Genomic DNA, 27,147 nt, shown 5'->3' with positions numbered 1-27,147 from the left:
TGAGCACATGCGCAGTTCATGGCTGACTACATCTGCACACTTGTAACTATAGGAACCCTGTAATGGGAGGCCCTGACAACGCACATACTCATCACTCAAGTAACATCTCATTGATATCAGCTAGACAATGGGACTTAGTCTGTACTGGAAATACAAAGAATCCACACAATTTAACATGTGAACTTCTCAATATACAAATAAATAAGGTGCTGTCTTAGCCAGGGCAGCCACAGAACAGCCACAGGAAGTCCTACACACACATGGGTGGGGAGGTGAGACGTTGGGGAGTCTCAGGCTAAGTGGCACCTGTTTCCTGGCCTGCTAAGGAGAGTACCCCTGTTCTGTCACAGAGCTCTGCGGTGATAATAGACAGTTAAAAGACAAAGAGTTTCAGGAGCAAACACCATTATCAAACAAGACTTTAGCCTGCTGCTTACTTGGTAATGTGGTAGCTGGGTTCATTGGTGGCACAGAAGCAAGGGACTGGTTTACTTGTGGTGGCAACAATGGTACAGTTGGTATGCCTAAAATAAAGCACATTAGATCATTTTATAAGCAATTCTACTGTCAGATATGAAGAGATCACAGGCAGGAGGGCGCTGTTCTGGCTTCCCTACGGCCAGGCCTAACTCTTGGCTGCATCTTTACTATGTATAACCTTTCAGAGCTAACTCACCAATGCATGTATGGCCCTGACAGACACCTTAGCTCAGCCTGGCGAGGGGAGAAAACTGTGTAGCCTCCCTGGATAAGCTCCCTGGACAAGAAATCTGTCACTGCCCTAAGATGGGTCAGACCAAGAGCAGGCTCGTGCAAACACGCAAACATGGGCTGCCGGAGCCCCCTCTGCCCTGCAACAGTGAGAGGCGGCCTGAGGACAAGGGTGGTGACAGGGCTGTCTCAGCAGACACACAACACTTGCATTCCTAGTGGTGCAGAGAAGGACAAGGCTTCCTTTAGCCTCAGTTCCTACATACCCAACGCATCCCCACCTGTACCAAGAGAGGCTGTGGAAATATTCTCCACATACAAGGATCCCCAGGATGCCATCTGATGAAGACACGTCTACTGGCACTAACCTATTCAAGTGGGAGGTTTTTCTGTCACAATAGTAATACATGTTGGATACCCTTAATTGAAAATCCAAAATCTGAGTTAATCCCAAATATAAAGCTTTTTTGAGAGCCAATGTGACTCTGCAAGTGGAAAATTCCATACCTCACATAAGAGATGGAAGTCAAAACACAGGCACACTGATAACCCGGTACACATTGATCGTCAAGCTACGTGCATGTGTTTCAAACAAATGAACTGGTGCTTAGACTTGGGCTCCAGCTGCAGGGTGTCTCCTCACATCTGCTGCTCACATCGGTGTCCCAGGGAGTGGTGCTCAAGCCCTGTGCTGAGCCAGACTTGGGCCAGACAGGGATATGGTTTTTTTGTTTGTTTTTTGTTTTTTTTGAGACAGGGTTTCTCTGTATAGCCCTGGCTGTCCCAGAACTCACTCTGTAGACCAGACTGGCCTTGAACTCAGAAATCTGCCTGCTTCTGCCTCCCGAGTGCTGGAACTAAAGGCGTGCGCCACCACACCCTGCCTGACAGGGATATGTTTTAATAAGCAACAGGAGCGAACTGCTCTTAACAGGGTGAGCCAACCTTAGGCAGCTGCCTTACTTACTAGTGTACAAAGTGCTTTCCTGAAGAAGCTGGGGACATGCAAAAGAGGGCAGAGGGGGAGGGAGGAGGGAAGGAAGGAAAGACAAAAAGAGATGAACAAAGAAGAGAAAGCCAGAGTTCTGGGACCTCAGGCTGCCAGACTCTAGTATGGGAGACCCCTCTCTTTTCTGGACCACACATTTACCAGTGTGTGCTTGTTAAGTAGTAACAGACAAGAGCAATGTTATAACTATTTTATATGTCTATCTTAAATCTTGCCTGTAAGAAATGAAGACGGGCTGGAGGGACGGCTCAGCACTAGCTGCTCCTCTAGAGGGCTTGGTTCCCATGGCCCACATGGGGCTCACAACAGTCTATAACTCTAGTTCCAGGGCATCTGATGCCCTGACTTCCATGGGCAGCAGGAGCATGTGTGGTGCACGTACACACATGAAGGCAAAACTTTCATACATATTAAAAAAAAAAAAATCTAAAAAAAATTTACAAAAAGAAAATAAAAATAGCCTGGATTTGCTTAAATCCTAATAAAACCCTTCACATGATATTTCTTCCTTTTTAAAGGGTAAATCTCATATTTTGTACCAAAAACTAACTTGTCACAGGATTTTCCCTGTCCAATTACATTAGTACAGAAGAGGTCTGTGATTGGACAGGGAAAAGGGAGGTGGAGCTAAGAGCTGCAGAGACAGGGAGGTAGGCAGGCGGTAGGGGGAGAAGGAAGATGGCTGTGGACATGAACCCCGTGTGGTGTTTACCAGCCACAAGTAGTTGTGGTATCGTAAAGTTATATTAATTGGGATAAAGCTTTTATCATTATCAATTGGCTCTGAATTATTATATTGGCATCTTGTAAGTTGTGATATTATTGATACATAAATCTGATTGGTTAATTAAGCTGTAAGTGGTTGATTTTACTGGGTTGCTGGGCATTGTGATATGCAACTGAGAGGTTGGCAGTTCCATTTAGTTACTGGAATGTGGGATCTCCAACTACATGGGTTTATGGCTGAGGAAGGAGCGGAGCCAGGGACAAGCGGACAAGAGCGGGGAGTACAGCGATAGGGCACAGTGGAGCTGGCTGCGGAGGGTTGCCTGTGGAGCAGGGTCCACCCCGCAGAGAGCTGGCAGGCTCCTTTGTAACATCTCCCACAACACTAACTGACCGACTCTAAGCCAAGGATTGCAACCTAGGGCCACGAATGGGCTTTACTCAGCCTGGGAAGTTCCTAGCCGTTTTTGGAGAAGACTGTTCTTTGCTGTTATCAGATTTTTAAAGAATTGTTATATTTAATTTATGTGTGTGAGTGTTTTGCCTGCATAAATGTCTGTGTACTATAGGGGCATAGTGTCCTCAGATACCAGAAAATAATGTTGCACCCCCTGGGACAGGAGTTACAGACAGTTGTGAGCTGCCATGTGGGTGCTGGGGATCAAACCCAGGACCTCTGGAAGAACAGTAGTGCCCTAACTGCTGAGCCACCCCCCCCCCCCCAGCACCCTTGCTATCAGATTCTTAAGGGAGTGTGATGGTTGGTGGGTTCGGGCATTCCAGCTAGAGGGTACCCACTGTCTGCGTCATAGTGTTCTAGGCACTGAGGCCCTTGTCAGTGGGAAGAGAAATACAACTTTTCAGAAGGAGAGGGAAGAAATGAAACACAGCAAACAGTAACAACCTTGGCTTCTAAGTGGTAATGTACTTTCTGCAGAAAAAAAAAACACACAAGGCAGTGGGAGAGAGCAGAGTGTGTGTGGTGTGTACAAAATTCACACTGATTAACACCACTTAATATTCTAAAACATCTACAAAACCAACACACTTTCCTTTGTCCACAATTATTATGCGGAGTTCTCTGAGAACAAGAAGTCGGGATGGAAAACACTTCTAACAGGAAGCTGCTTCTGACATGTCATGGTGTTGACACTTTCATGGCTGAAATTCATGTTCTACACTGAAAATGTTAGTACTGTCTTAAAATGGACTCAACAGTGAAAACACTGTTTTTCAGTCTTTTGTGAGTAAGCACTGCTTCATTCCTGTTTGTCTCTTCTGTATCCAGAAGCCATTTCGTCAGCTCCAGGGACCTCGGTGCCTGTGCATCTAACACAGTACAGGTTTAACTGTAATGTGACAAGAGAGGAGCCAGAAGGAGCTGTCAATTTTCTCCTAGAGTCACTCTCAGTACATCAGAATGGCTTGGCCGATCGGCCTGCTGCCTTGTGAAGCAGCCCGACCTCGCTGAGAAGTGGCAGGGTTTAAACCAGATGACCAACTCCAGACATCCTACCCACCAATGCTTCTTGATGGGCAGTCTAATCCGGATCAGAGTTGGGGATAAGCAAATTCTGAATACAAATAGCTAAATGAGTCAAAAACAAAAAGGCAGCCAACCAGCCAACCAAAAACCAACCCCCTCCCAATATTTCCTAAGTAAACAATGTTAGAATTCGGTTAGTGTTTCTGACTGCAATATGGACACTATAATCAACCCCAGACATTATAAAGAGGAGAAACCAGAAAACAGGAGATGGCAAATGGGAAAAAAGAACTGTGTTGGGACTGAGTGACTCCACATACATGTGGGTAAACACGCCACAGAAACGTGATCTCATACAGACTCAGAGACTTGCTCACAAGGGTACAGGCTGCCTTTCTTAGACAGTCAAACAGAAACAACCTAAATATCTCTCAGTTGAGAAATGGGTAAGAAAATGTAATACAGTCATACCATAAAACATTATTAATTAAAAGGAATGAACTGCTAATATATACAACAATATCAAAGATCCTTGAAAACATTAAGCTAAGAACACAAAGCAGCCGGAGAGATGGCTCAGTGGTTAAGAGCACTGACTGCTCTTCCAGAGGTCCTGAGTTCAATTCCCAACAACCACATGGTGCCTCACAACCATCTGTATGGGATCCAATGCCCTCTTCTGGTGTATATCAAGATAGAGAACACAAAGCAGTCACAAGACTACATACTCTATGAAATGTCCACAATGGGTGGCAGACTATGGAAACCAGGGAGTGGCTAGAGATGAGTGGAGGGCTTCTCTGGGGTTTGGGGGCAATGAAATTAGTTGTATAACTCTGTGAATAACTAAAGACCACTTAAAGTGGGTGAGTTGGAAGGCATGGGAATTGTCTCTCCATATGTGGGTTAGCCATCTAGGCGAGCACGGACCTGTACTGAGAACATTGCTGACAGCCGGTGGCGCCGAGCTGATGGAGAGTCCAGACAGACTCTGCTCAACTCCTGTAGTTCCTGGTGGTGACAAAGATGGGGGACTGACTGAAGACAGCTGGACCTAGCAAAAAAAGGGGGAGGGTGAAGAATTACTTGTGAATTAGTTGAGAAACCACGAAATGATACATCTCTCCAATCTCAAGGCTTTGACCTCCTCATGTGCTTACTCCTCTCACTGACGATGCCTCTTCCGCTCAGTAATCTGCTCTCTAGACACTCTAGAGTCCCTATATTCAGTGTCACTTCTAATTCCCTATGACTCTCTGCGTTCTCTCATCATATTCTGTCCTTCCCTGGCTGCCACGTGACACTATGGTCTTCACATACAGACCTCTCTAGGTAGTCGCCACCAATGGGTGGAAGAGGGTGGAACTACCTGGGCTCTAGCCCCACGCCTTGCAGGCATGGACAGTAAGGAAAGGAATTTCCCAGAAGCTGCACTTCCTCTGGAAGTGGGGAAGGCTGGATTAAGACAATATGGCTGGGATCTGGAGTGTAAACAGCAGCCAGCACTAAAGAGGACCTGAGTTTGCTTCTCTGCGTCCAGACCGGGCAGTTCACAACTGCACAAAACTAACTTCGAGGGCTCCAATTCCCTTTTTTGGCCTCTTTGGGGACACTCATCCATACATGCATGCGTGCGTGCGCACGTGCACACACACACACACACACACACACACTCCACCACCAAAACCTAGCCCCACCTTTACATCTTTTCTGATGTGTGGTTTTTATGTGGCTAAGTGGACAGGAGAAGCAAGCACCCGGGATGCCTTCCCAAGAACTGTTAAAAACCCTGCAAGCCACACAGCCCTGTGGCCATTTTCAGCACCTTCCACTGGTCTAAACTGCCCTCTGTACTGGATCTTAAATCTGAGCACCCAATCCTCTGGTCCATAAAGGCCAGCCAGCACACACCTCCCTCCAGATGTACAGGAACAACAAGTTCAACATGATGCTTATTGCGTAACTCAGCACTGAATGTTTCAGCTAGAGCCACCAACATAGGTTGCTACACATCTTACCTCCGTAAACCCATCCTTAAGAGGAGTAATGGGGGTACCAGTCATTTGTCCTGGAAGGGAAATCTTCTTTCCTTCTTCAAAGGGGCGTGTAGGTATTCGGTGCAAATAACCATAGCCAATGCCACATCCAAGGCTAAAAAACATTTTTCTTATTGTTATAAAAGAGAACTTCATTTCTTTGAGGTTTTAAAACATATAAGCCCATGTATTTCCTCCCACTCCTTTGGGTTTTCTTGAGACATGGTCTCATGTAGTCTGGACTCCTGACCCTCATGTCTTCATCTGCATTTCATTCTTTTAAATAACGCCATCTTCCCAGAGGTCTCTGGGCTCCACCCTACATATAACACTCTAAGTCCACTCTGGACACTTCTCTTAGTTCTGGTGTTTTCTTCAAACATTTATCACCATTCAGCACGTGCCATGTTGACTTTTACTATCTGTCCCCCTCAATAAAATATTAAGGCTAGTAGGAACAGAGTCTTTGCTTTTTATTACCTTAACAGTTCCCAGCACTAGGCAGAACCTAATCATTACCTACTGCATAAATCACACCTTGCCTGCCCACTGAAGAGCTCTACACACATCTATATGATGATATCATTTGATGAGTACAGCATAAACCAGATTTACATATTTGATGACAATTTCTTCTATTTTTTCCTGCACTGTCAGGAGAGGCACCTTTCTAACAGACGTGAGCATGCTGCTTCTTTCCAGTCTGTTGTCTCACTTCTTTCTCTTCCTCTGGGGAATTCCTGCTGTCCTAGTGCAGTGCTTTACTCTGCCAATCAAACAGAGCAACTCATGGCTAAAGTCAGCTCATCAGCTTCTGCCCAGAGCTGAAAATCTTGGAAGTAGCATGAAAACTAAAAAATAGGCTTTCTTTTATCAGTGGAATGCTTTTTTTTGCACCTGGGTCTTTAGCTGTCTCTAGGGACAAGCATGAATCCATATGAATGCGGTGACAACTCTTTTCCACACTTTGGGGTCAATGAATGCTTACTTATCTTACAGCTTATAAAAGTTGAGTCTTACAGCTCAAAGTAAGCCAGATCCGGACAACCACAGTTACTGTCTGACAAAGTTCCAATCTGTTTCTACCACGATCTCGTGCTTCCCTGGCACCTGGCACTTTCAGAGCCACTGTGCACGGATATCTCCATCTCGCTCCTTTGTTAAGGCACACATTATCTCTGTTGGCCCCACTACTACCAAAAGCTGGAGTGGGCAGGGTCCAGCTTCAGCTCTTCCTTATCCAAATCTCATTTTCACAGGGATGCTTCCTATTTCAGCATTATACTTCCATTTGCTCTTGCCAAAGCTACACTTTCTCTCAAAATTAATGGAAGAAAGATAAAGTCATCTATATTGATCAATGATCACCTTTTGGAATAATCGTATTTTAAAGCAAGGAGTTTTTTCGGTTTTTTTTGTTGTTGTTGTTGTTTTTTGTTTTTTCTTTCTGGGGGTTAGTGTTTGATGGGAACAACAGGGTTTTGCCCAGGTTGATCTTGAACTTGGAATCAATCCTGCTATATCAACTTTCTCAGCACTGGGGTGGGCACCACCACTTACAAGGTGCCTGCTATTCAAAATAACTAGGTAATGACAGAGAAAGAGCTTGAAGCAACAGCAAAATCTGCTGCAAATTCAAGAGAGGCTTGAGACGCCGAGCGGCTGAGTAAGTAACACAGGTCAGCTCCTGAGGAACGAAGGCCGAGAGGGAGATCCGCTGAGTGCACAGACAGGGTACCCTTAGAAAACGGCCGAGAAGGAACTGTCTAGAGATGCCCACAAATGGTATTAAACCATATAAAAGCAGAAAGTCTTCAAAGGAAAGGAACGACAGATGTTTACAGATGTTACTGTCTAATGTACAGTATACAGTCAATGTCATTACACATGAAAGAACAAGGGGCTGGAGAGATGGCTCAGTCAGAGCATTGACTGCTCTTCCAGAGGTCCTGAGTTCAATTCCCAGCAACCACATGGTGGCTCACAACCATCTGCAATGGGATCTGATGCCCTCCTCTTGTGTGGCTGAAGACAACTACAGTGTACTCATAAAACAAACAACTAATTCCTTAAAAAAAACAAAAAACAACAACAACAACAACAACAACAAAAAAAACCCTGAAAGAACAAGTGATGTCTCTGCTGCAGGGCCTCACTTGCTTAAAGCTGTTTCGTTTCTGTGACCTGTGCTCCGTCTTACTGCAGTCTGTGGTACTAATCTGACTTGTCTATTCTTCTACAGTGTACAGAGTCTCAGTGAGGTTCTGTCCAGATCACGGTGGCCTGTGGTGTGGCTGGGTCCCTGCTCTGTGTCGGAGCAGAGAACACTAGTGGAGCACTGAGCACACAAATTCACTTTTCTGTTATGCCTTGATGTCTCAAGCTCCCCTCCCACTGTGACTTCCTCACAGTGATGGACTGCACCCTGAACTTGTGAGCTAAAGTAACAGCTATCTCCCCACAAGCTGCTCTGCCAGGGTATTGTATCACAGCCAGAGAAAGAAAACAAAAACAAAAACACACTGGGAGAGGGCCTTCCTGTGTTGCCCCACATGTAGTACACAGAAGCTTCTTTGCAAACTAAGTTTAGGAGGCAATCCTTCTAAAGGGGATTATTTTTGAGACAGAATGTCTTACATGGTTCAAGATGCTTTTGAACTTGCTACGCTTGTGCTTCTACTTCCTGAATGCTGTGATTAGAGGTCTGTACGTGTATAACGTCTGGTTTTATGCAATGCTGGGGATGAAAGCCAGGGCTCTGTGCTCACCAGGCATGCAATCTACCCCTGAGGTGGATCAGTTGGGAATGCCTTGAGAAGACCATACTTCTGGGTGCAATAGGCTGGACAGCAGACAATGGTAACATGATCAAGGGCTGGCATAGGCAGCCCAGAGGCGTGAAAGACACCCTATCTTACTTTCCTTGACATGCAATGACTCAGAATTCTGGTGGTTAAATATATTTCACTCCAGAACCTTAGGTAGTAAAATACAAATACTGTGAGGATATGAGTCCATATGGAGTCCTTCCTTGCTCTATGAAGCAAGGAAACCATACAGTGGAGCAGGGGTGAGAACACCTGTGAAGTTCAATTTTGCATAGGCTTTTCTTAATTAGGATTTAAAGTCGACAGTTTCTCAAATCAGAAAGGCAGTTAGCTCTTAGGCCAAGAAGAGCAAAGCAAAGCAAAACAAAATAGGCTATAAAATAGGTGCTATTCTTCCTAGACCTTTAAAAAATGTATTATTAATTTTAATATTCTACATCATTTTTCCTCCATTTTTTAAAAATCAAGATGTCATTTAAATACAAAAGCATTCTTTTATAATGTAGAAAGACAAAAGCTGTAACACATCTCTGACTGCTAGGACTAAGCAGTCATAATTTCACCTGTGAATGATCGTACCTGCCTTCTCCGCCCCACGCAGAGTTTGGTGTGATGATCACTTCTCTGCAGTTGTCTGTGTCTGTGTTGTACACGTAGAGCTTCAGGGGCTTGGCTTCGTGGGTCTCAATAAGGCTGAACAGGTCTTCAGACTGCACATCAAAAGAAAAACCTTAAAGGTCCCGTACTTGAGAACACTGGGTCCAAACCGGCTCCCTTCAGAATCAACCGAGAAGCTTCCGAAAAGAACTCAGTCTCAGGGCCCTACCTCAGCCATGGAAGTCACTATTTAGTACCAACTGGCCAAGCAGAGTCTAATTCAGCGTCCATATTAATTCAAGCTAGTCCACTAGACGGCAGCCTCTGGCCGGCTCCAAAGCCTCATGTGCTCACTATGAGCTCTGCTCCAGAGCCTGGTTACTCAGGTGCCTTATTTTCCTCTATTTTGATTTTGAATGTACTTCCACTGGCTGACAGCTGAGGAAAGATTGACTAACACAGCTGAGCTAAGGGAGACTCTCTGCAGCCGTGTGTGATGGATGACAAGTCCAACCAATGAGAAATGAGACTTGCTAGAGGTACTCTAGAGATGTCTCTGTATCACACAACGAAGCTGTGCAAGGATCACGTTTTCCTCAGAGCCATCCTTATGCAGACAACTTCAGACGTTCCAGTTAACATCCTCAGACATAAGGTATCTTGCAAATATCCTGAACTTAAACAGTGGACAGGAAATGTGACTGATTACTGCCAAACGCAGTAACTACCTAGACAGTTCCTTACCAGACCGTGCTTTAATTACCTCATTCATGACGGTATCAGCCCCAATGATGTAATCGCTGTGAGGTCTCAGTCCTGCCAGTGCTGCTGGGGAATTGGACTCCACTTCCTAGGACAGATACACCCCAACTCAACCACAGAAAGCAACTGTCCAGTGTCAGAGTGACAGCTCGGAACTATAGTGTCTGAAGAACCCCCAATATCCCATACTAGAGATGTCAGACTTAAGAACTAGAGAATATATGTATTTTAAATTTCCAACCACAAAAACTATATAATATTTGATACTTAAAATATTTCTATGGTTATCTGCACTATCAACTCTTTGGCTTTTCTTCCTTGAGTTAAAAACTAATCCGTACCTAAACGGCAATGGATGCTGATCTTTCTGAAACGAAAAAAACCTAGCATTTCCATAATAGAATTCAATCCTTAATCTCTACAACCTTCCCAACCTGGAGATGACAGTGTCCTCCCTGCTTTCTACACTATGCTTACACCCCCAGGAGCAGTTCACGTCAGTACCTACCAGCACATGCCAAACGTTTTCGTTGGCCCCGTCAAAGCTGCAGAAACGGATGCTAACCCCCAACAAGCCCTGGCCGCCCCACAAGTTGCTCGGTGTGACCGAGGCCTCCCGCAGCTCCAGGGTTTTGCTGCTGTAGATGAGCATTTTTACAGGCTTCTCAACATTGGCTTTCAGCAGATCCTTCAGAGTGTCGTTGTCTTTATTCTAAAAATAGAGAAATCATAGTCTTTAATAATTAAAAAGAATGCTAATTATTAGTTTAAGCATCTCATAAAGTAATTTAATAATCAGTATAAATACACACTCATCAGGCCAAAGTTGTATCGACATCCGAATACATCTCCAAGTAAAAGGGTGTTTGGAAATTAAGAACTCTCAATATTATCGGATCAGACTGCTTTTTCTAATATTTAACCATGGAATACCAAGCCAATACTGGGGTGATCAAGCAACAAAATATCCTGTAAGAAGTTGCATCTAACAAAGTTACAATGACTTTGCTTTTAAAATCTAAATTATGTGCTGACCTTAAAGTCTAATTTTAGACCTTTCTAATATATGTCTGTTATTTATTAGGGCTAAAAGGGAAAAGGGGAAATGTTAATGTAATATATAACCAAAGGCCATTATGTCAGAAACAAGACAAATTATGAGCAAAAACTTAATAAGACCATTATAAAACAAAGCCAGCCAAATAGATACTATTATAAGAATTCCCTTTGTGGAAGTTACATAATTTCTTTTTTAACAGGTTATATCAGTAGTAAACTGAAGACAGTTAAAAAAAGCAGCTTTTAAAGAATAACTCTTTCTTTCTTTGTGAACAACTTTTTTCAGTTTTTTGAGACAGGGTTTCTCTGTATAGCCCTGGCTGTCCTGGAACACACTCTGTAGACCAGGCTAGCCTCGAACTCAGAAATCCACCTGCCTCTGCCTCCCAAGTGCTGGGATTAAAGGCGTGCGCCACCACCGCCCGGCTTTTTTTTTGTTGTTCCAATAAATTTATGCATCATGGGACTCAGATCCATGAAAACTGACAGGGAAGCCCCATTTTCCTAGTCCGTTTGTCAATAGTCTAGAAAAATCAAACTTTAATATATGAAGTTCAAATCTGAAGACATTCTACTTCTCTAAGATCAAGTGAGACTTTAATGTTTATTAGCTTATTCTCTTAAAAATTTAAGTATGCTGGGCACAAGGGTGCAAGCCTTTGATTCCAGGATTCAGGACACAGAGACAAGTAAATCTCTTTGAGTTTCAGGCCAGCCTGGGCTACAGAGCAAGTTCTTGGCTACATAGTGAGACCCTGTCTTGAAGAAACAAAATAAATAAAATTTAAATATATTATGTGTACACCTGATTGTGTGTGTGTGTGTGTGTGTGTGTGTGTGTGTGTGTGTGTGTGTGTGTTGTGTGTTGGGGGGAGAGGGAGGGAGGAGGGAGGGAAAGGGAAGAGGGGGAGGGGGGATGTGAGAGCACACATGAGCTGGCACTCATGTTGTGTAGTACATATGTGGAGGTAAGAAGAAATTCTTGAGTCAATTTTCTCACTCTTTGCATGTGTTCCAGGGATTGAATTCAGGTCCTGAGACTTCTGTGGCAAGGGCCTTTACCAAATGAGAAATCTTAGCAGCTCCTAACATGATCATTTCCAAATGGTAGTTGATATACACCTAACCTAGACAATTTTTAAAATTCCACTTTGAAGAAAAGAAAAGTCCTATGTACAAAACTATAAAAGGTTGAACTTACTAATCTGGAACCGTTAATAGAAACAATAAAATCAAAGAAAGGCTCCAGTCCAGCTCTGTGTCCTGGGGAATTTTCCTGTACCTGTAAAAGAAATATTTGACATTGAAAATGAAATCAGAGGTGGTTGCATGGGTTGAATGGGAGAAACCGTCCCCCAAATCAGTAGATAACCAGTACTGAGACACATGCCAGCATTTATTTCCAGGCACCACCCAGCTCAACACCAACAAAGGAGCAATGCCAGGGCCTGCTAACCTTGCAGAGGAGGAGCAAGGAGCACGGAGCGGGTGCACAGGCCTCTAATCTCAAACCTAACAGATCTGGAGCTAGCATAGAGAGAGGAAGCTCTCAAGGGGAAGATGTAAAGTGGATTAACATTGTTTCCCAAACTTGTTCCATTCACAGGAACACTAATGCCAGTAAGAGAAATGTAACCTACAAACCCCAAGTGGATACAATTAATTTTATATTGGCTTTTCCAAAAGACTTTTGCTCCTGTGTAACTTCTGTCATTATTGTTTTGGACAGGACCTTCCTCTGTAGACCAGGCTGGCCTCATCCTCAGGGACCTAGCTGTGCTGGGACAAAGGTGTATGCTGTCATACCTGGCACGATAAGGAATTTGTATTCTGCTTAAGGTTATTTACACTATCAAAACTAAAAATGAGGCTTGTACTAATCTTTATAGTAGTCCAGGCTGGACCTATCAGCAATCTAAGTCTCCCTGAGTTCTGGAGTTACAGGGATGAGCCACTACACCCAGCTTTAGACCACAGGGCTCTAAGGGCAATTCTGAGGCTATGCAAAGTGCAGTTCATACATATTTATATGCATATGAAACTGTAGATACCCCTAGAAGAATATTCAAAATTTATTGTACTTTTTGGGGTCAATGTTTCTTTCCTTCTTTGTGTTTTGAAACAGCTTTTTTTTTTTTTTTTTTTTTGCTATAGCCCCGGATGTCCTGAAACTTGCTCTGTAAATCAGGCTGGTCTAGAACTCGGGGATCAAACTGCCTCTGCTTCCTAAGTGCTGGGATTAAAGGACTGTGTCTCCAGCACCCAGCCTTTGTTTGTTTGTTTAAATTTTCTTTAGTATCATTAGCTCTAAACAACAAAACTAGGTATTTTTATTTTGCTCAGTAAGTAATGCTCCATTACAAAGATGAAAATTACAAAGAAATTTTTCAGTATTTACTGCATTTAAAATTTTTTTCCTGCTTTATTATGTTTCCCTGTAAATTTTGGATTAAACCTGAGGAGCTCTAAAGGGACATAAAGAGGGAAATGGAGAGTGGACTCCCTAAGGTGTCAGCTTCTCATTCACAAAAGTCACTGGGAGGAGAGGACGGGAAGGCAGGGGGGCAAGTATCTAAGCAGGGCTAACAGGGGAGGGAGGACCTGGAGGCACAACCAATGCCCGACCAACGCACAACCAATGCCCAACCAATGCCAGACCAGAGTTGTTAGTAGCCTTGCAGTCTAGGCTCCTGAAGAGAGTTGTTTGCAAAAGAGCTGTTATTTTCACTTTCGCCATGGATGGGTCTTCTGTCTTTCCTAGATATTCAATTCTTTGTCCATCTCAATGATCCCCCACTACAAACTCTTTTTATAAATAATTTAAATATTAAAGGAAACAATTATCTAAAGATGTTAGTTCTAATTAAAAAGTATCAAAGGGTCTCATTAATTAGTTATTTCTTCATAAGATTTTTTTTTGATGGATGTGGGTGGTATAGTGGTGCACACCTTTAGTCCTAGCTCTGAGGAGGCAGAAGTAGGCAGATCTGTAGGAGTTTGAGCCTAGCCTGGTCTACATATCAAGTTCTAGGCCAGCTGAACCTACTAGTGAGAGTGTCTCAAAAACCAAAATACAATTTTATTTTTACTTACATTTACATGTATATGTCTGTGAATGGCAGGCACACATAAATGTAGGTGTCTGCAGAAGCCAGAAGAGAGTATTAGATCCCTGAAGCTAGAGTTACAGGGTTGTTGTGAGCTGCCCAGTGTGGGTGCTGAAAACTGAACTCAGTCTTCTGTGAGAACAGAATATGGTCTTAACCACTAAGGCATCTCTCCAGCTCCAAGGGTGTGCTACAAAAGCAATCAGAATACATTTTTTAAATTTTCTTATGGATAGTTTTCTTAAATGGAAGCCTTTCCATTGTATGTATTATCAAAACAGCTAAAAGTCAAAATATCCAATAGATTTCTCCTCAAATAGCAATTCTAACAGGCAGAGGGGACTTCCTGGAACATGTGGCACATGCCAGGACAGGCTACACAGCAGAGAGATCCTGTCTAAATCAAACCAAACAGATCCAGTTATAGTTAGAGAGAGGGTGAAGCCACATCTCCTAGTCACAGACCCCGCCACAAGCACCAGTTAGATGTGAGATGCCCAGGTAAGAAAAAGTTAAGCCAACCCTTGGGTAACCTTCAGAATAATTTCTCTTTTAACTGGGTCCATACCTAATTTGATCATCTAAATATAAATGAACTAAATGTAAGTTCTAAATGGCCACTGGGGGGCCGGAGAGATGGCTCAGCGGTTAAGAGCTCTGACTGCTCTTCTGAAGGTCCTGAGTTCAAATCCCAGCAACCACATGGTGGCTCACAACCATCCGTAATGAGATCTGACTCCTTCTGGAGTGTCTGAAGACAACTACAGTGTACTTACATATAATAAATAAATAAATCTTTAAAAAAAAAATGGCCACTGCTAGCATTATTTAGAACCCAACCAGTTTACTGATGAATTTGGGGCTTCTTCCCTGAAAAGCTGCTCTTTTAGTTAAAAAGAGCCAGAGAGTGCTTTTGCAGTATCATCAACTTGCAAAGGTGACCCTGCATTGATTCCTAGCATGCTGCCCTACCCGCCCTCAGTGTAATAAAGTATAAAATACTGTTTGCAATGGAAAGCTTCCAATACCATCACAAGTATCCTCCCTGTAACTCAAAAAAGACTCAAAGCTTAGTCTGAATTCTAAAAGAAATAAACAACCCTTTCTATTTTTCCATTTCATTTGCTACAAACATCTATTTCATCTGTTTTTAATGGACCTTGAAATTAATTTTTCTCAAATTTATTATATACCATTAGAATCCAGCACAAATTAGAGCAAGAAGATATCTTAATTATGGCTAGGACACCAGCAGAGGGAGCTCTGAAAATTGATCTCTATTTGTCGCAGTACAGAAAAGAAGGCCTACAAGGTTTAGAAAGTAGCATGGACATTTTCCATGGGTAGGCTCCTCATGCAATCTTATCCACTCACGAGGCTCCTCGTGCAATCTTATCCACTCACGAGGCTCCTCGTGCAATCCTATCCACTCACAAGGCTCCTCAGCAGCTGACTATTTCAGTACTTCTGTTCCTTCTAAGACCCCGACTTATCTTTTGCTTCTTTCAAGCCTACCTTAATCAAAACAAAACAAAAACTGTATGTACCTGATTCCAAAGGCCATTTAACACTTATTATAGGGTCAAATATTATACTATGGTAATTTAAGATAAATAGGTTAAATTTGAAATTTTAAGACTGTTGAAAATTTAAAATGTGTAATAAAAGATCAGAGCTTTAGCTTACACTGAGACAGTTGTTTTGTTCTGAGACAGAGTCCCACTGTGTAGGCTCGACTGACTTGTCTGGAATAGCCCAAGGCTGGGATAGAGACATGTGCCACTACCCCCGCTACAGCTGAGACCACTGATGGGGAATGAGGGTGCACACTCAGAAAGCCCAAGCACTGCTAGTGGGGCTCCAGATAGCAATTCGGCAGTATTTATTAATATTGAAAACATGTACACCTTTTGACCCAATATTCCACTCTTAAAAGTGTGTTACCACAGAAACAGGTACGAAAATGTTCTCTAAAAGGATCAGTGCACATTTGTTTTAGACCCAAACAGAAGCTTGAACAAATGCCTATCAACAGCAGACTAAGAAAACCTGGCATATTTTCAACAGTACTAAATGTATTAATAAAATACAATCTAGATAAAGCAACATTCGAGGCAAAGAAGACATATAGAAATGAGTATATATTACCATAAAGTTCAAGAATAGGCCAATTGCCATTGCTACAAACCAGTGTAGCAGACAGAATTCACACTTGGGACAGATGGGAGTCAGTGGGGTGAGACTGGAAGGGGACTGGGTTGTTTGTAAAAATTCACCAAGGCATTCATTACAGGGACTCTTAATGTAATGGCCTAAGGCATTTTCCCTCTACCTGAAAAGGAGAAATGAAATTGTAATCTAAAAGCATGTCCACTTCATGGAAAGTGTGAAAACCTGCAATTTGTTTGTTAAAAAAAACAAAAAAACAAACAAACAAAAAAAAACCTCTGAGCAGTCAGTGTAAAAGCTACAAAACAAACTACAAAAATTTGTTCTTGTTCATTCTTCACAAGAACTCTTACTTCACACAATCCACACGTGTGGCCTCCAGCATCAACAGAGTAATAAGCCAAAGTGATGAGAGGCTACTGCATCACCTAACTTACTGTGAGCCCCATCAGAGAAAAGGCAGCTCTGTGCATCACACAGCAACAGTGTCTTCTGGCTAGCTGCTGCTCTAGTATAAATGCTGATGACAGCTCTCTGAATGGGTGCCTTCCAATACAGTGGCCACCAGTAACATCCACAAAGTTCTTGACTAGTGAAACTAAGGGCTGCAACTTAAATTCCATTTAACTTATTAAAAATAGCCACATGAGGCTGGACAGCACACATCTACATGGCAACTACAAATGCCATTTCAGCAGAGCGTGTTTAGTAGATGGTCATGGAGGTTTCCTCACTGGGAGAAAGGTTACCATGCATCTACCACAATAAGACAGAAGGCAGTGCTGCCTGTGATGCTGGGGGCGGGGGAGGATGTAATACATTTTAAACACAGTATTCTTTTTTTTTTTTCATTTCATTTTTTTATTAGCTATTTTCTTCATTTACATTTCAAATGTTATCCCAAAAGTCCCCTATACCCTCCCCTTGCCCTGCTCCCCAACCCACCCACTCCCGCTTCCATAGGTCATAAAATCCATTTAGGTAAGATTTTAGGATAGAAAGAAATATTGAACAGACAACCAGAACAGCAAACATATCAAAAATTCATGACATAATAAGGGCATCTTTCAGGGCATATTCTATTTTGCATTTATGTGCTGCTCTGAGCTGCAAAAAATTAAATTTGTCCAATGATGTTTTAGGTCATAAATACAATTAACTTTAAATTTTCCCTTTTCACATGAGTTTGTCTGATGTGACTGTGGGTGTGTGCATGCCATGGTGTGTGTGTGAAGGTGAGAGGACCCCTTGTGAGACCAGTCCTCTCCATCCACCACGAGGGTTTCTTTGACTGAACACGAGTGGCCAGGCTTTGTGAACCATCTTTCTGGTCTACAACTTCCCACTTCTATCTTCTGACGTCATATTAAAGTTTTACCAAACTTAACCTGAACCAATCAAACACTCCCTTCCTGCACACTGACTTCCTCTGCTGTCTTACTGACTCCTTCCCAGGAAAGCCTCTGTAGTCAGGATTTTCTCCTCGCTGAGACAAAACACCTGACAGAACAGCCTAAGAGAGAGAGGCTCGTCTCAGCTGTTTCATGAGCTGGAGGTGAACTGGGCAGGCAGACCAATCCACATCATGGCAGCCAGGAGGCAGAGAAAGGGGATATCAGAATGGATTAGCCTGCTCTCAAGGGCATGACCCTCAATGGCTGCTTCCTCCAGCTAGATTGACATTTCACCACCTCCAATAATCCCATCACAACGACTTAATCGGGGAGTAATGCACTTATTAAGTCACTGTCCATAGGACCTACTCACATTGGGAGCCCAGAATAGCCACCTAGAGGTGTACTCTAATCTCCTAGGTGACAATTAGGATTGAGTAACACAACACCCACCTCCTTTTCTCTGGAATTAAGAATTCCACTTCGTGGGACTGGAGAAGTAAGATGGCTTAGAGTTAAGAGCACTGGTTGCTCTTCCAGAGGACCCTGGTTCAATTCCCAGCAACCACATAGCAGCTCACACCGGTCTGTAACTCCAGTTCCAGGGGATCTGGCACCCTCACAGAGACATATATGCAAAGCAAAACAGCAATGCATATTAAAGATAATAGTAACAAAAAAATATTTCAACTTCATGTGTTAGTCAGCGTCAACCCTTCCTCCTCCTTAGCTCTCCAGCTGGGAGAAGATGAGGAGGAGGAGAGCCTCACAGTGACACAAGTTTGAGTGAAGTTGGGGCTTGGGTACTCTTTATGCATAACTTCTATGCTTTGCAGCTGACAAAAACACAATGGCTACCACAGAGCACCTGGACAGGTATCCATGGGGGGCTTCCTGGATGCAGCAGGCTAAGTGGGACACTTATTATTGTGTCACTGTCCTTGTTTAAATTTCAAACTTTATTATTTAAAAAAGGTTATAAATTAAAAAACAAAACAAAAAAACCCCAAAAAACCAAAAACCAGGAACAGAAACTAACTATACCAAAACACCATGAAACTAAATGAACTTCTATACAGTTGGAGTTGCCATGCAGAACAGAAGCTATACACTGGATTGCATAGTTTTATTGCCAATATAAATAGGTACTTTTAACTTTCTTATTACTTTATGTGCATAGCTGTTCTGCTTGGTGTCTGCAGAAGCCTGAAGAGGACACCCAGTTACTGACTTTCATGAGCTTGTGAGATGCCATGAGGATGCTGGGAATCAAACCTGGGTCCTTTGGATGAGCAGTCAGTGTCCTTAATCTCTGAGCCATTCCTTAGCCTCTTGAGTCTCTCTGCATGCTCTGGTCCTCCACCAACTGCCAGTCCACGACAGTGAGACCTAGACACACCCTTGGCTCTCTCTCCTTTCACACGCATGCTCACTCCCTGCATTGTCCTGCATTGTCCGTCCTCCTTCCTAGTGTTTACTTTTCCTGTCCTCTCTCCTGCATGATACACTGTATCCACACGTACACTTGTTACTGTAGCCACAGGTGTATACATTATTGGCTAGGTTCTGCATGAGGAGAGCCCGTTTTTTTTCCTTTCTGAGATTGTGTGACCTCACTTAAAACTACAGATTCTAAGTCTATCCACTTTCGTGCAAATTTTCTGACTTATTTTTAAGAACGGAGTAGTATTCCATTTTACATACATATACCAAATTTTCGTTATCCACTCATCTGTTGATAAACAAATAGGTTGATTGCAATCTTTTGTTATAGTGAATAAAGCAGCAATAAATATGGGAATGCAAACACCTCTATGGTAGTTTGGTGTTCTTTGGGTATTTGTTCAGGAGTGTAGCTGGTGATACAGCTATTTGTTTTTAACTTGAGAAATCTCCAAGCAGGTTCTCACAGTGACTGTCCCCCTCCCCCCAACCCCCAGCAGTGACTAAGGCTTCCTTTCTCTCCACATCCTTTCCAACATTTGTTGTCAGATTTATTGATGATGGCCATTCTGACTGGGGTGAGGTATCTCTGATGGCAAGGGATACTGATATAGATTCTTTTGTGTGTGTGGATGTGCTCATGGCTGAGGAGTCAGAGGGCAACTCAGGTGCCTTTCCTCAGGCACTTTCTGCCTTTCTTTTTGAGACAGGGGACTCTCACTGACCAGAACTATCAAGTCTCAGGGATCTGCCTATCTTAGCATCTCTAATGCTTGGATTACAAGCAGGCCACCACACCTAGGTTTTTTTCTATTTGGGTAATGAGGATTAAACTCAGGTCCTCGTGCTTAGCAACCACTACCTCCCCAGCCCAACTGTACCACAGATTCTTCTTTATAAAATACAGATAAAAACTCTATGAGTGACTATACCATCATGTTCCCTGGCTCTCAATATAAGCCCAGCATTTTCACTTTTGTACTGACCTAAAAGCAGAAAAGATACTAATCAAGGCTAGAAAACACTTGAGTGTGGTAGGCCCACCTGTTAGTCCTGTTCTTAGGAGGCTGATACAGGGGCATTACCACAAATTTGAGGCTGGCCTAGGCTATCTAGTGAGATCCAACCTGGAATACAAAGTGAGGCCCTGACTCAAAAAGACTAGAATATAATTCCATATATATGGACCCTGGAGGACTCACTTCAACTGCACACATAAATCCTTATATGTGTGTACTTACATGATCACAGCAATGCAAGATTTTGCAAATGTGACATAAAAAAACCCCAAACCTAAATGCTCTGTGGTTATAAAAGACAAAATGTATAGTAACGACTCTGTGACAGGCTAGAATGTTAGGCCCCATTTACCAACAAATTCTCCTTCCATGTTCTAACAACTGGACCCATGATGTAATGCCTAACATAGAAAGCAACTTTAAATGAGTTCTTTATTAAGCTGAAGTACTCTGCCTATCGTCCCAGCTACTCAGAAGGCTGAGATGTTAGCTCAAAAGTTCCAATACAAACACACCCCATCTCAAACAAACAATCCTAACTCTTGATGACCAAAAAGAATTGGCAGAAAAACATGGCAAAATTAGCTTTCTAGAAAAGATCTGGGAATAGGGGGCAAGAACTATCCAAATCCCTCAGTTCAAATACTGATTTAGATACTTTTCTTGAGGAAAGAAAGCTAACGGTGTGACTGGGCAAATCACCTTAACCTCTCTGTGCTTTCTCTAACTGTGAAGTGAGGCAGTCAACCAGATGATCTGTAAAGCTGAAAGGCATGAAGAACACCAAATGCAGAAGACGGTGTGACCACCTGGGTTCTTAGGAACCAATGACTGTATCCACTCATAACAGGACAGAGTAATGAGAAAGGTAACGGTGCTCACCTGAGTTTCAAGAAACAATTTCTTAAAAAAATGAAAATTCTTTAAAGTAACAAGTACATATATGCATATATTTTAGGGACAGGAATTAAAGGGTCAGATTTGAAGCAAACTAATACTTTAACTTTTATACTTAATTACTTTTGTTTTGTACATGTATGAGAGGGAGGAAGGAAGTGAGGGGGAGAGACAGACAGACAGAGAGACAGACAAGACAGACAGAGTGCAATGTACACACAAAGATGGGTGTGGAGATCAGAGGACAGTTCCTGAGAGTCATTTATCTCCTGATGTCTTGTGGGAACTAGGGATCAAGCTCAAGTTGATAGGCCTGTGCATAGGCACAGGCACCTAGCAAGTCACTTTATTAATTCCCTCCAAACTTGTTTCGAATAGCAGCATATACAGGGCTAGGCACACATGCAGAAAGTATCTACACGTTGATTAGAAAGGAACACTGCTGAAACTGTTTATCACTGCAACAGTGGCTCTCACAAACTAGGCAATAATGTCATGCTGGTAATAAGACCAGCAGCTAACCTTCATTGATTCTTTACCACAGTCCAGAGTGTGCCATGGAATAGCTCACTTAATGCACAGGATAACCGAAGGGTAGGACATATTAAGATTTAACAGTACTTGTTTTCAAATATTTATGTCTAATGTGTGCTGTGGGACTGAGTGACGAAGGTGACAAAGGCACTGCTCTAGTCGACTTTCAGACAAACAGGCAGTCGGCTGAACCAGCATCCAGTTGCCCAGTGTCTACTAGACACTAGTGGTCTACCAGAACAGTCTCTCAGGGTAACCATGTCCACTAGTCGATGTGGTTCCCCATTTCTGAAAATATGTTTTGATGGTTTCAAAAGGTGTGTATGGGGGAAGGGAAGAGAAAGAAAAAACACCAGCATTATTCCTTTTCCTAGTGTAGAAAATTTATTTGCAATGCAAACAGGGCAGTATATGGTCTCTCAAAGTAACCACTCTGAGTGTGTCTTTTAAAGAAACAAGTCACTTTACTAGATAATCACATGTCCTCAAGCGATATGCAGTCAGATTCCAAAGCACATGCTGAACTTCCCAAGTATTTACCAGTTCATATTTTTTTTTAAGTTAGTGAAAGTACAGTGGTGTCAGTGGTGCTGGCCCAGAAGGCAACAGAACCAGCACTGCACAGAATCTTTACCAAAGCCACAGGTAATGGAGAACAGGAGATCTGGCCAGTGAGGAGCCCAGCCTGCCAGATTAACTTGCTTAAGTCTTTGGACATAAAGTTTACGTCCAGTGATACAATGTTTAAAAGTGCCCTCTAGTTCATGTATTGTGTATCTGGGGGCTGTAGGAAGCTACAATCATCTGTGTCCTGCATTTGAATGTAATTTCAAAGAATGCTTATGAATTAAAAAGCTTCCTGGTGTTAAACTGAAGAAACCAATGGGGAGGGAGGCAGAATCTGCAGGTGGGACCTGCTTATATAGCATTCTAATTACATTTGGAAAACAACATTAAGTAGCCCAGTTGTTTATGAGTTTGTCAAAAAAGTAGTCCCCTGTAACAGGGCTTCTTTGTTAGTGAGGCACCCCTAAAATAGGGCAGCTCCACTCAAGAGCAGACACAGTCCAGGTGTTCTTTCTACAGGACCAATTTACAGCCACTTTGCACTTTGAAGTTAGCACCTAACTACTGTGGAGTCTGCAGCAAGCTTGGGTTAGGCCTCTGATTACAGGGGAGATGCAAAGCATATCAATGGCCCATCAGTCAACAGAGTAACACAGCATGTCCCCAAACTGGTATGAGCGCTGGGTCCACAATGTTCTTGGAGAGTTCCTTTCTCAGAGTGTTATGTAAGGCCAGAATTTTAAAATTTATAATGGCCATCTAAGAGACCATTCTAAAGATGAAACTTTTGAGAATAGCTTTGTTGGACTCACTTAATAACAAATATCAAATGGAAGCAAGAATCTGGCATTCAACATACAGGGACTGTAGGAGGCAACCTATAGTACTTCTACAAAATCTCGAAGCCCTAACTACACATTTTCTGTAAAAAGTGATACATAGTTCTAACCTATTGTTTGGATTTTAAAAGTAACATTTCTTTAAACCCTGTGACTCAAGTGGTCTGGAACTCAAAATATGGACCAGGCTGAGCTTAAACTCGGAGATCGGCCTGCCTCAGCCTCCAGAGTGCTGGGAATAAAGGTGTGCACCACGGAGTTCACTTTGGCAGTGGTATGTGCATAGGCCTGCACAGGCCAGAGGTATACCTCTTACAGTTCAAGGTATAGGTATCTGTGAGCCATCCAATTTGGATGCTGGGAACTGACCACGGGTCTTCTCCAAGAGCAGTATGTGACCTTAACCAGTGGGCCATCTCTTTGGCCTAAGTACCCACTTTTTAAAAATAACTTTTGAAAATATTCAGGGTGTTTGATAAACTTTTCCTTGAAAGTAGTTTTCTAATTAATTAATTAGCTTCAATTTACTTACCAAGAAATAAATCTGCTAATTATTTAGACTGTAAGACTAACCTATCTTTATTTGTTCTTGATTTTAAACAGGGTCTCATTCTGTAACTAAGAGTAGCCTAAAACTCATTTTGTATTCAAACTTGGTCTTCAACTTTTGGCAATCCTGCCTTACCTCACAAGTGCTGGATTATGGGTGTGGTTGACCACACCCTACTCGAATATATATTTTGCTCACACTCAAATTCATTATGCTACAGCATTCAAAACCTTTGTGGCACATATATAGGGGGTAGAGTAAAGCACAGGAATATAAAGACAAATACTCCGGCAGTATTTACCTTTAGGCAATGCAATTTCACCAAACTTTATCTTGAAATTTGTTTAAGTGTTCTATAGAGAACGAATAACCAGAAAACACAGCAACTTAGTAAAATGAAGATCAGTACTTACAGAATGTTAAGTCTGTAATTTTGGAATGTATAATTTAAGTGAAACAAAAAGAATTTAAGGGTCTCAACATATCCTTTTAAGAATTAAAGACCAGAAAACTCCGTGATCAACACCAGGAGGTGCTAGTTAACCACATTCTCCTATGAAGCTCAATGCAGCGAACCTCACGGCCCTGTTAGGAAACGGCACATGCTTCCACTCGTTACACAAGCAAACACCTGAGAAAAGCAGATGAGGTGTGGGAAGAGATGCTTCTCTCTGCATAAAACACACTGAATGACTGCAGGAGAAACACTGCCGTGGTCAGTCACCTCTGCAATGGGGATAACAGTGAATATATAATGGGATCACAACTGCTCCGAACCAGGCGGGAAGGCAGAAAACGTAAGAGAACAGACCCCCTAAGAGAACAGACAGGAAGACAGAAATTCATAACACCCAAGAAGATAAAGTGCTCTGCTTAGAGTAAGTGCTGGGTCTGTTTCTGATTGCCCAAAGATTTGTATAGCAGAGTTGAGCAGTAGGTACTGAAAATAATCTCTCCAAGTTTACTTGATTACATGGATTCCTGTAAGACAGCAGCAGATACGGGCATCGGAACAGCGAATAGTGTTTTTACCACCAACAAGTGAACAGCCAGCAAACTGGTAGTTATCACAGAAAGTGAAATTGCATCAGTTCAAACATGGGTGAGTTTATCTCAAAAGTTTCCTGCTATAGACACATCGGCTCACAAGTTCGGGATCCGTAGTGGGATGTACCACCATGCCTTAGGCAGCAACAGACAGAAGGGAGAAAACTGTTCTTTTCTCTCTGAAAACAGAGGTAAGGCAATGAGTGGCAGAATCAGGGAGAGAGAGGGTTAAAAACTTAAAAACATTTGCTTTCATGACATAATCACTAAAGCTCCCTTGGTTTATAGAAAATCCCTCCATACAATGATTTCATATTTTGTAACATTTGTGCTCCATATGCAGACTGGTAACTGAGGCTGCCCCTAATACTTCTAAAGCTCAAGGAAAAGAGTCATAATAAACCTGTACTACTATGTGTGCACTCAGAAATCCTCCGACACACACCTATGAAGAAGGCATACTTCAACTGTCTTCCATAGGAATGAGGTCATTAAACTGGAATCCTGTTGACAAGAATATCTGTCTAAGACCCTAAAGATTATTTTTTTTCCTACTCATTAACACTAATGTGTCTTACTAGGTTTCCCTGGGTGTTTATTATAATAAAAATACTACAACTCCCTAAGTGTTCATGGCCACAGTCAACCACTCTGAGAATCTGCAAGTAACAGGATAATACACCTCACACGAGTCAACTCAGAATCAGACCAGATAAAAAATCACTGCCATTAACTTTCCTTCGAAGCCGGGATGAGGCAGTGCTTTCTGCTGTGTTCCCTATTAGTGCGGGATTTAGGAGTTTGGTTAGCTGAAAGAAATGGGAAAGTAACATGGCGTATGAAGAAACACCCTGGAAAAACAAACTGTTCTACCTACCAAGAGCTGGGCTTCAAAAGTCTCTTTGGAGTGGAATGGAGAGACAACCACAATCCCGACAATCAGGTGACCCCCATCTCAGTCCTATCGTTCAGGTTTCTGGGCTATTTTAAAACGTTAGCTCATCCAGAACATGCGACCCGGGGCAGAAAATGAAGGTGGCAAGCACACTCCCAGGGAAGATTGTCCCTAAATGGCGATGCAGACTGAGGCCACTCTGTTCACAAGCCCATGTTAGCACTCACACAGGTGTCACCACATTCCCGGTTCCACGAGGAAAGGACCGTTCACAGGAGGATGTGCCTTTGACCCCTGGTGTCTGGCGCTGCGTTCCCTCATCAAGCCCGGCTATTTTGGAAACGCTCCTCCGCGGACCTAAACCTCGATCTCCCCGACTATTTCATCTTAGAAAGAAGAACGGAAGTTCCTCTCCTCCAGGAAATGTTGGAGAGATCTGGAAGGGTCAGGAGCGACCCGGAACGGAAAAGTCCTATCAAAAATCAACTAGATTGAAGTCTGTCAAATCTAGCCCGAGGCCGTTCGTTCTCCTTTCCCTACGCAGGTGGCCTTCGCAAGCATCCAGGGGTAGCCGAGATGAACCGACCCCGGTCGTGACATCTCCGCTTGGCCGGTGGCTCCGTCACCCTCCCCGGGAACACAGATACGGGTTCCGGCTCCTTCTGGAGGCGGCGCCCCCTGCCCTTCCTAACTCTGAAGCTCAGGCCGGGGCGCGGCGAGGCCGTGCGGAGGGCCAGGAGCCAGGGTGGCGGGTCCCCGGCCACGTCGCCGGCAGCCGCGCCCAGGACGCTCCGCGGACTCGGGCCTGGCCTCCCCGGCGTCCTCCCCCGGGCCTTACCCGCAAGACGTGGTAGCCCTCGGTGCCGCCGCCCGGGATCTCGACGCTCTGCGAGGAGCCCATGGCGGCGGGCGATCCGTACGACCCGGCCGGCTCAGCGATGCTCCGCCTCGCGCACCGCCCGCTCCGCGACTCCGCGTAGCTCTTGGGACGTGGCACTTGCAGCCGCCCGAGCCGGGCCGCACAGCCCGCCGGGAGATCGTCGCCCGGCAGCCACGGCGGCTGCCACGCCGCCGACAGCGCCCCCTGACGGGAGCCGGCGGGAACGATCCGGAGAGCGCGCAGCGGGCGGAGGCGGGGCGCGCGAGAAAGCGGAAAGACGGCTCGGGACGCGACGGCGCGCTACGGGGCCCCGGAAGGGACAAGACGTTTCTCGGCGCGTTTCTACCTTCTCGGAAGGGTATTTGGTCGCAGCGCCTCCTGGTGACGAGAGGCAAGAGAGGAAGGGAGCAGATGCCAAGCGCGCCTGGCGCTTGCTTTGTTTTAGGTCTTGTTTAATAAGATTGTATACCTGAAACATAACTCTCATGAAAGATTATAGGTACAGAGACAAAATTTAGAGCTAAGATGAAAGGATGGACTATCCAGAGAGTACCCCATTCGGGAGTCCATCCCATCATCAGCCACCAAACCT

At 43.6% G+C, this 27,147-nt stretch overlaps 1 protein-coding gene across 1 annotated transcript in view; it reads right to left on the bottom strand.

Annotated features, from left to right (window-relative positions):
* Gorasp2 (golgi reassembly stacking protein 2) overlaps positions 1-26,759 on the bottom strand; it is a 29,593-nt gene extending 2,834 nt beyond the window's left edge. The window contains exons 1-8 of the mRNA XM_021191977.1: positions 26,514-26,759; positions 12,416-12,496; positions 10,664-10,867; positions 10,157-10,243; positions 9,376-9,506; positions 5,951-6,083; positions 4,863-4,986; positions 438-524 (exon numbers count right to left, since the gene is read on the bottom strand). Of these exons, the coding sequence (XP_021047636.1) occupies positions 438-524; positions 4,863-4,986; positions 5,951-6,083; positions 9,376-9,506; positions 10,157-10,243; positions 10,664-10,867; positions 12,416-12,496; positions 26,514-26,576 (910 nt within the window). The 5' untranslated portion in view covers positions 26,577-26,759. The remainder of the gene's footprint in view (positions 1-437; positions 525-4,862; positions 4,987-5,950; positions 6,084-9,375; positions 9,507-10,156; positions 10,244-10,663; positions 10,868-12,415; positions 12,497-26,513) is intronic.
* Between the last annotated feature and the right edge of the window lie 388 nt (positions 26,760-27,147).

This window comes from Mus pahari, chromosome 3, assembly GCF_900095145.1.
Source record: "Mus pahari chromosome 3, PAHARI_EIJ_v1.1, whole genome shotgun sequence".
NCBI classification, from domain to species: domain Eukaryota; kingdom Metazoa; phylum Chordata; class Mammalia; order Rodentia; family Muridae; genus Mus; species Mus pahari.
This window is presented reverse-complemented; position numbering and strand designations above follow the sequence as displayed.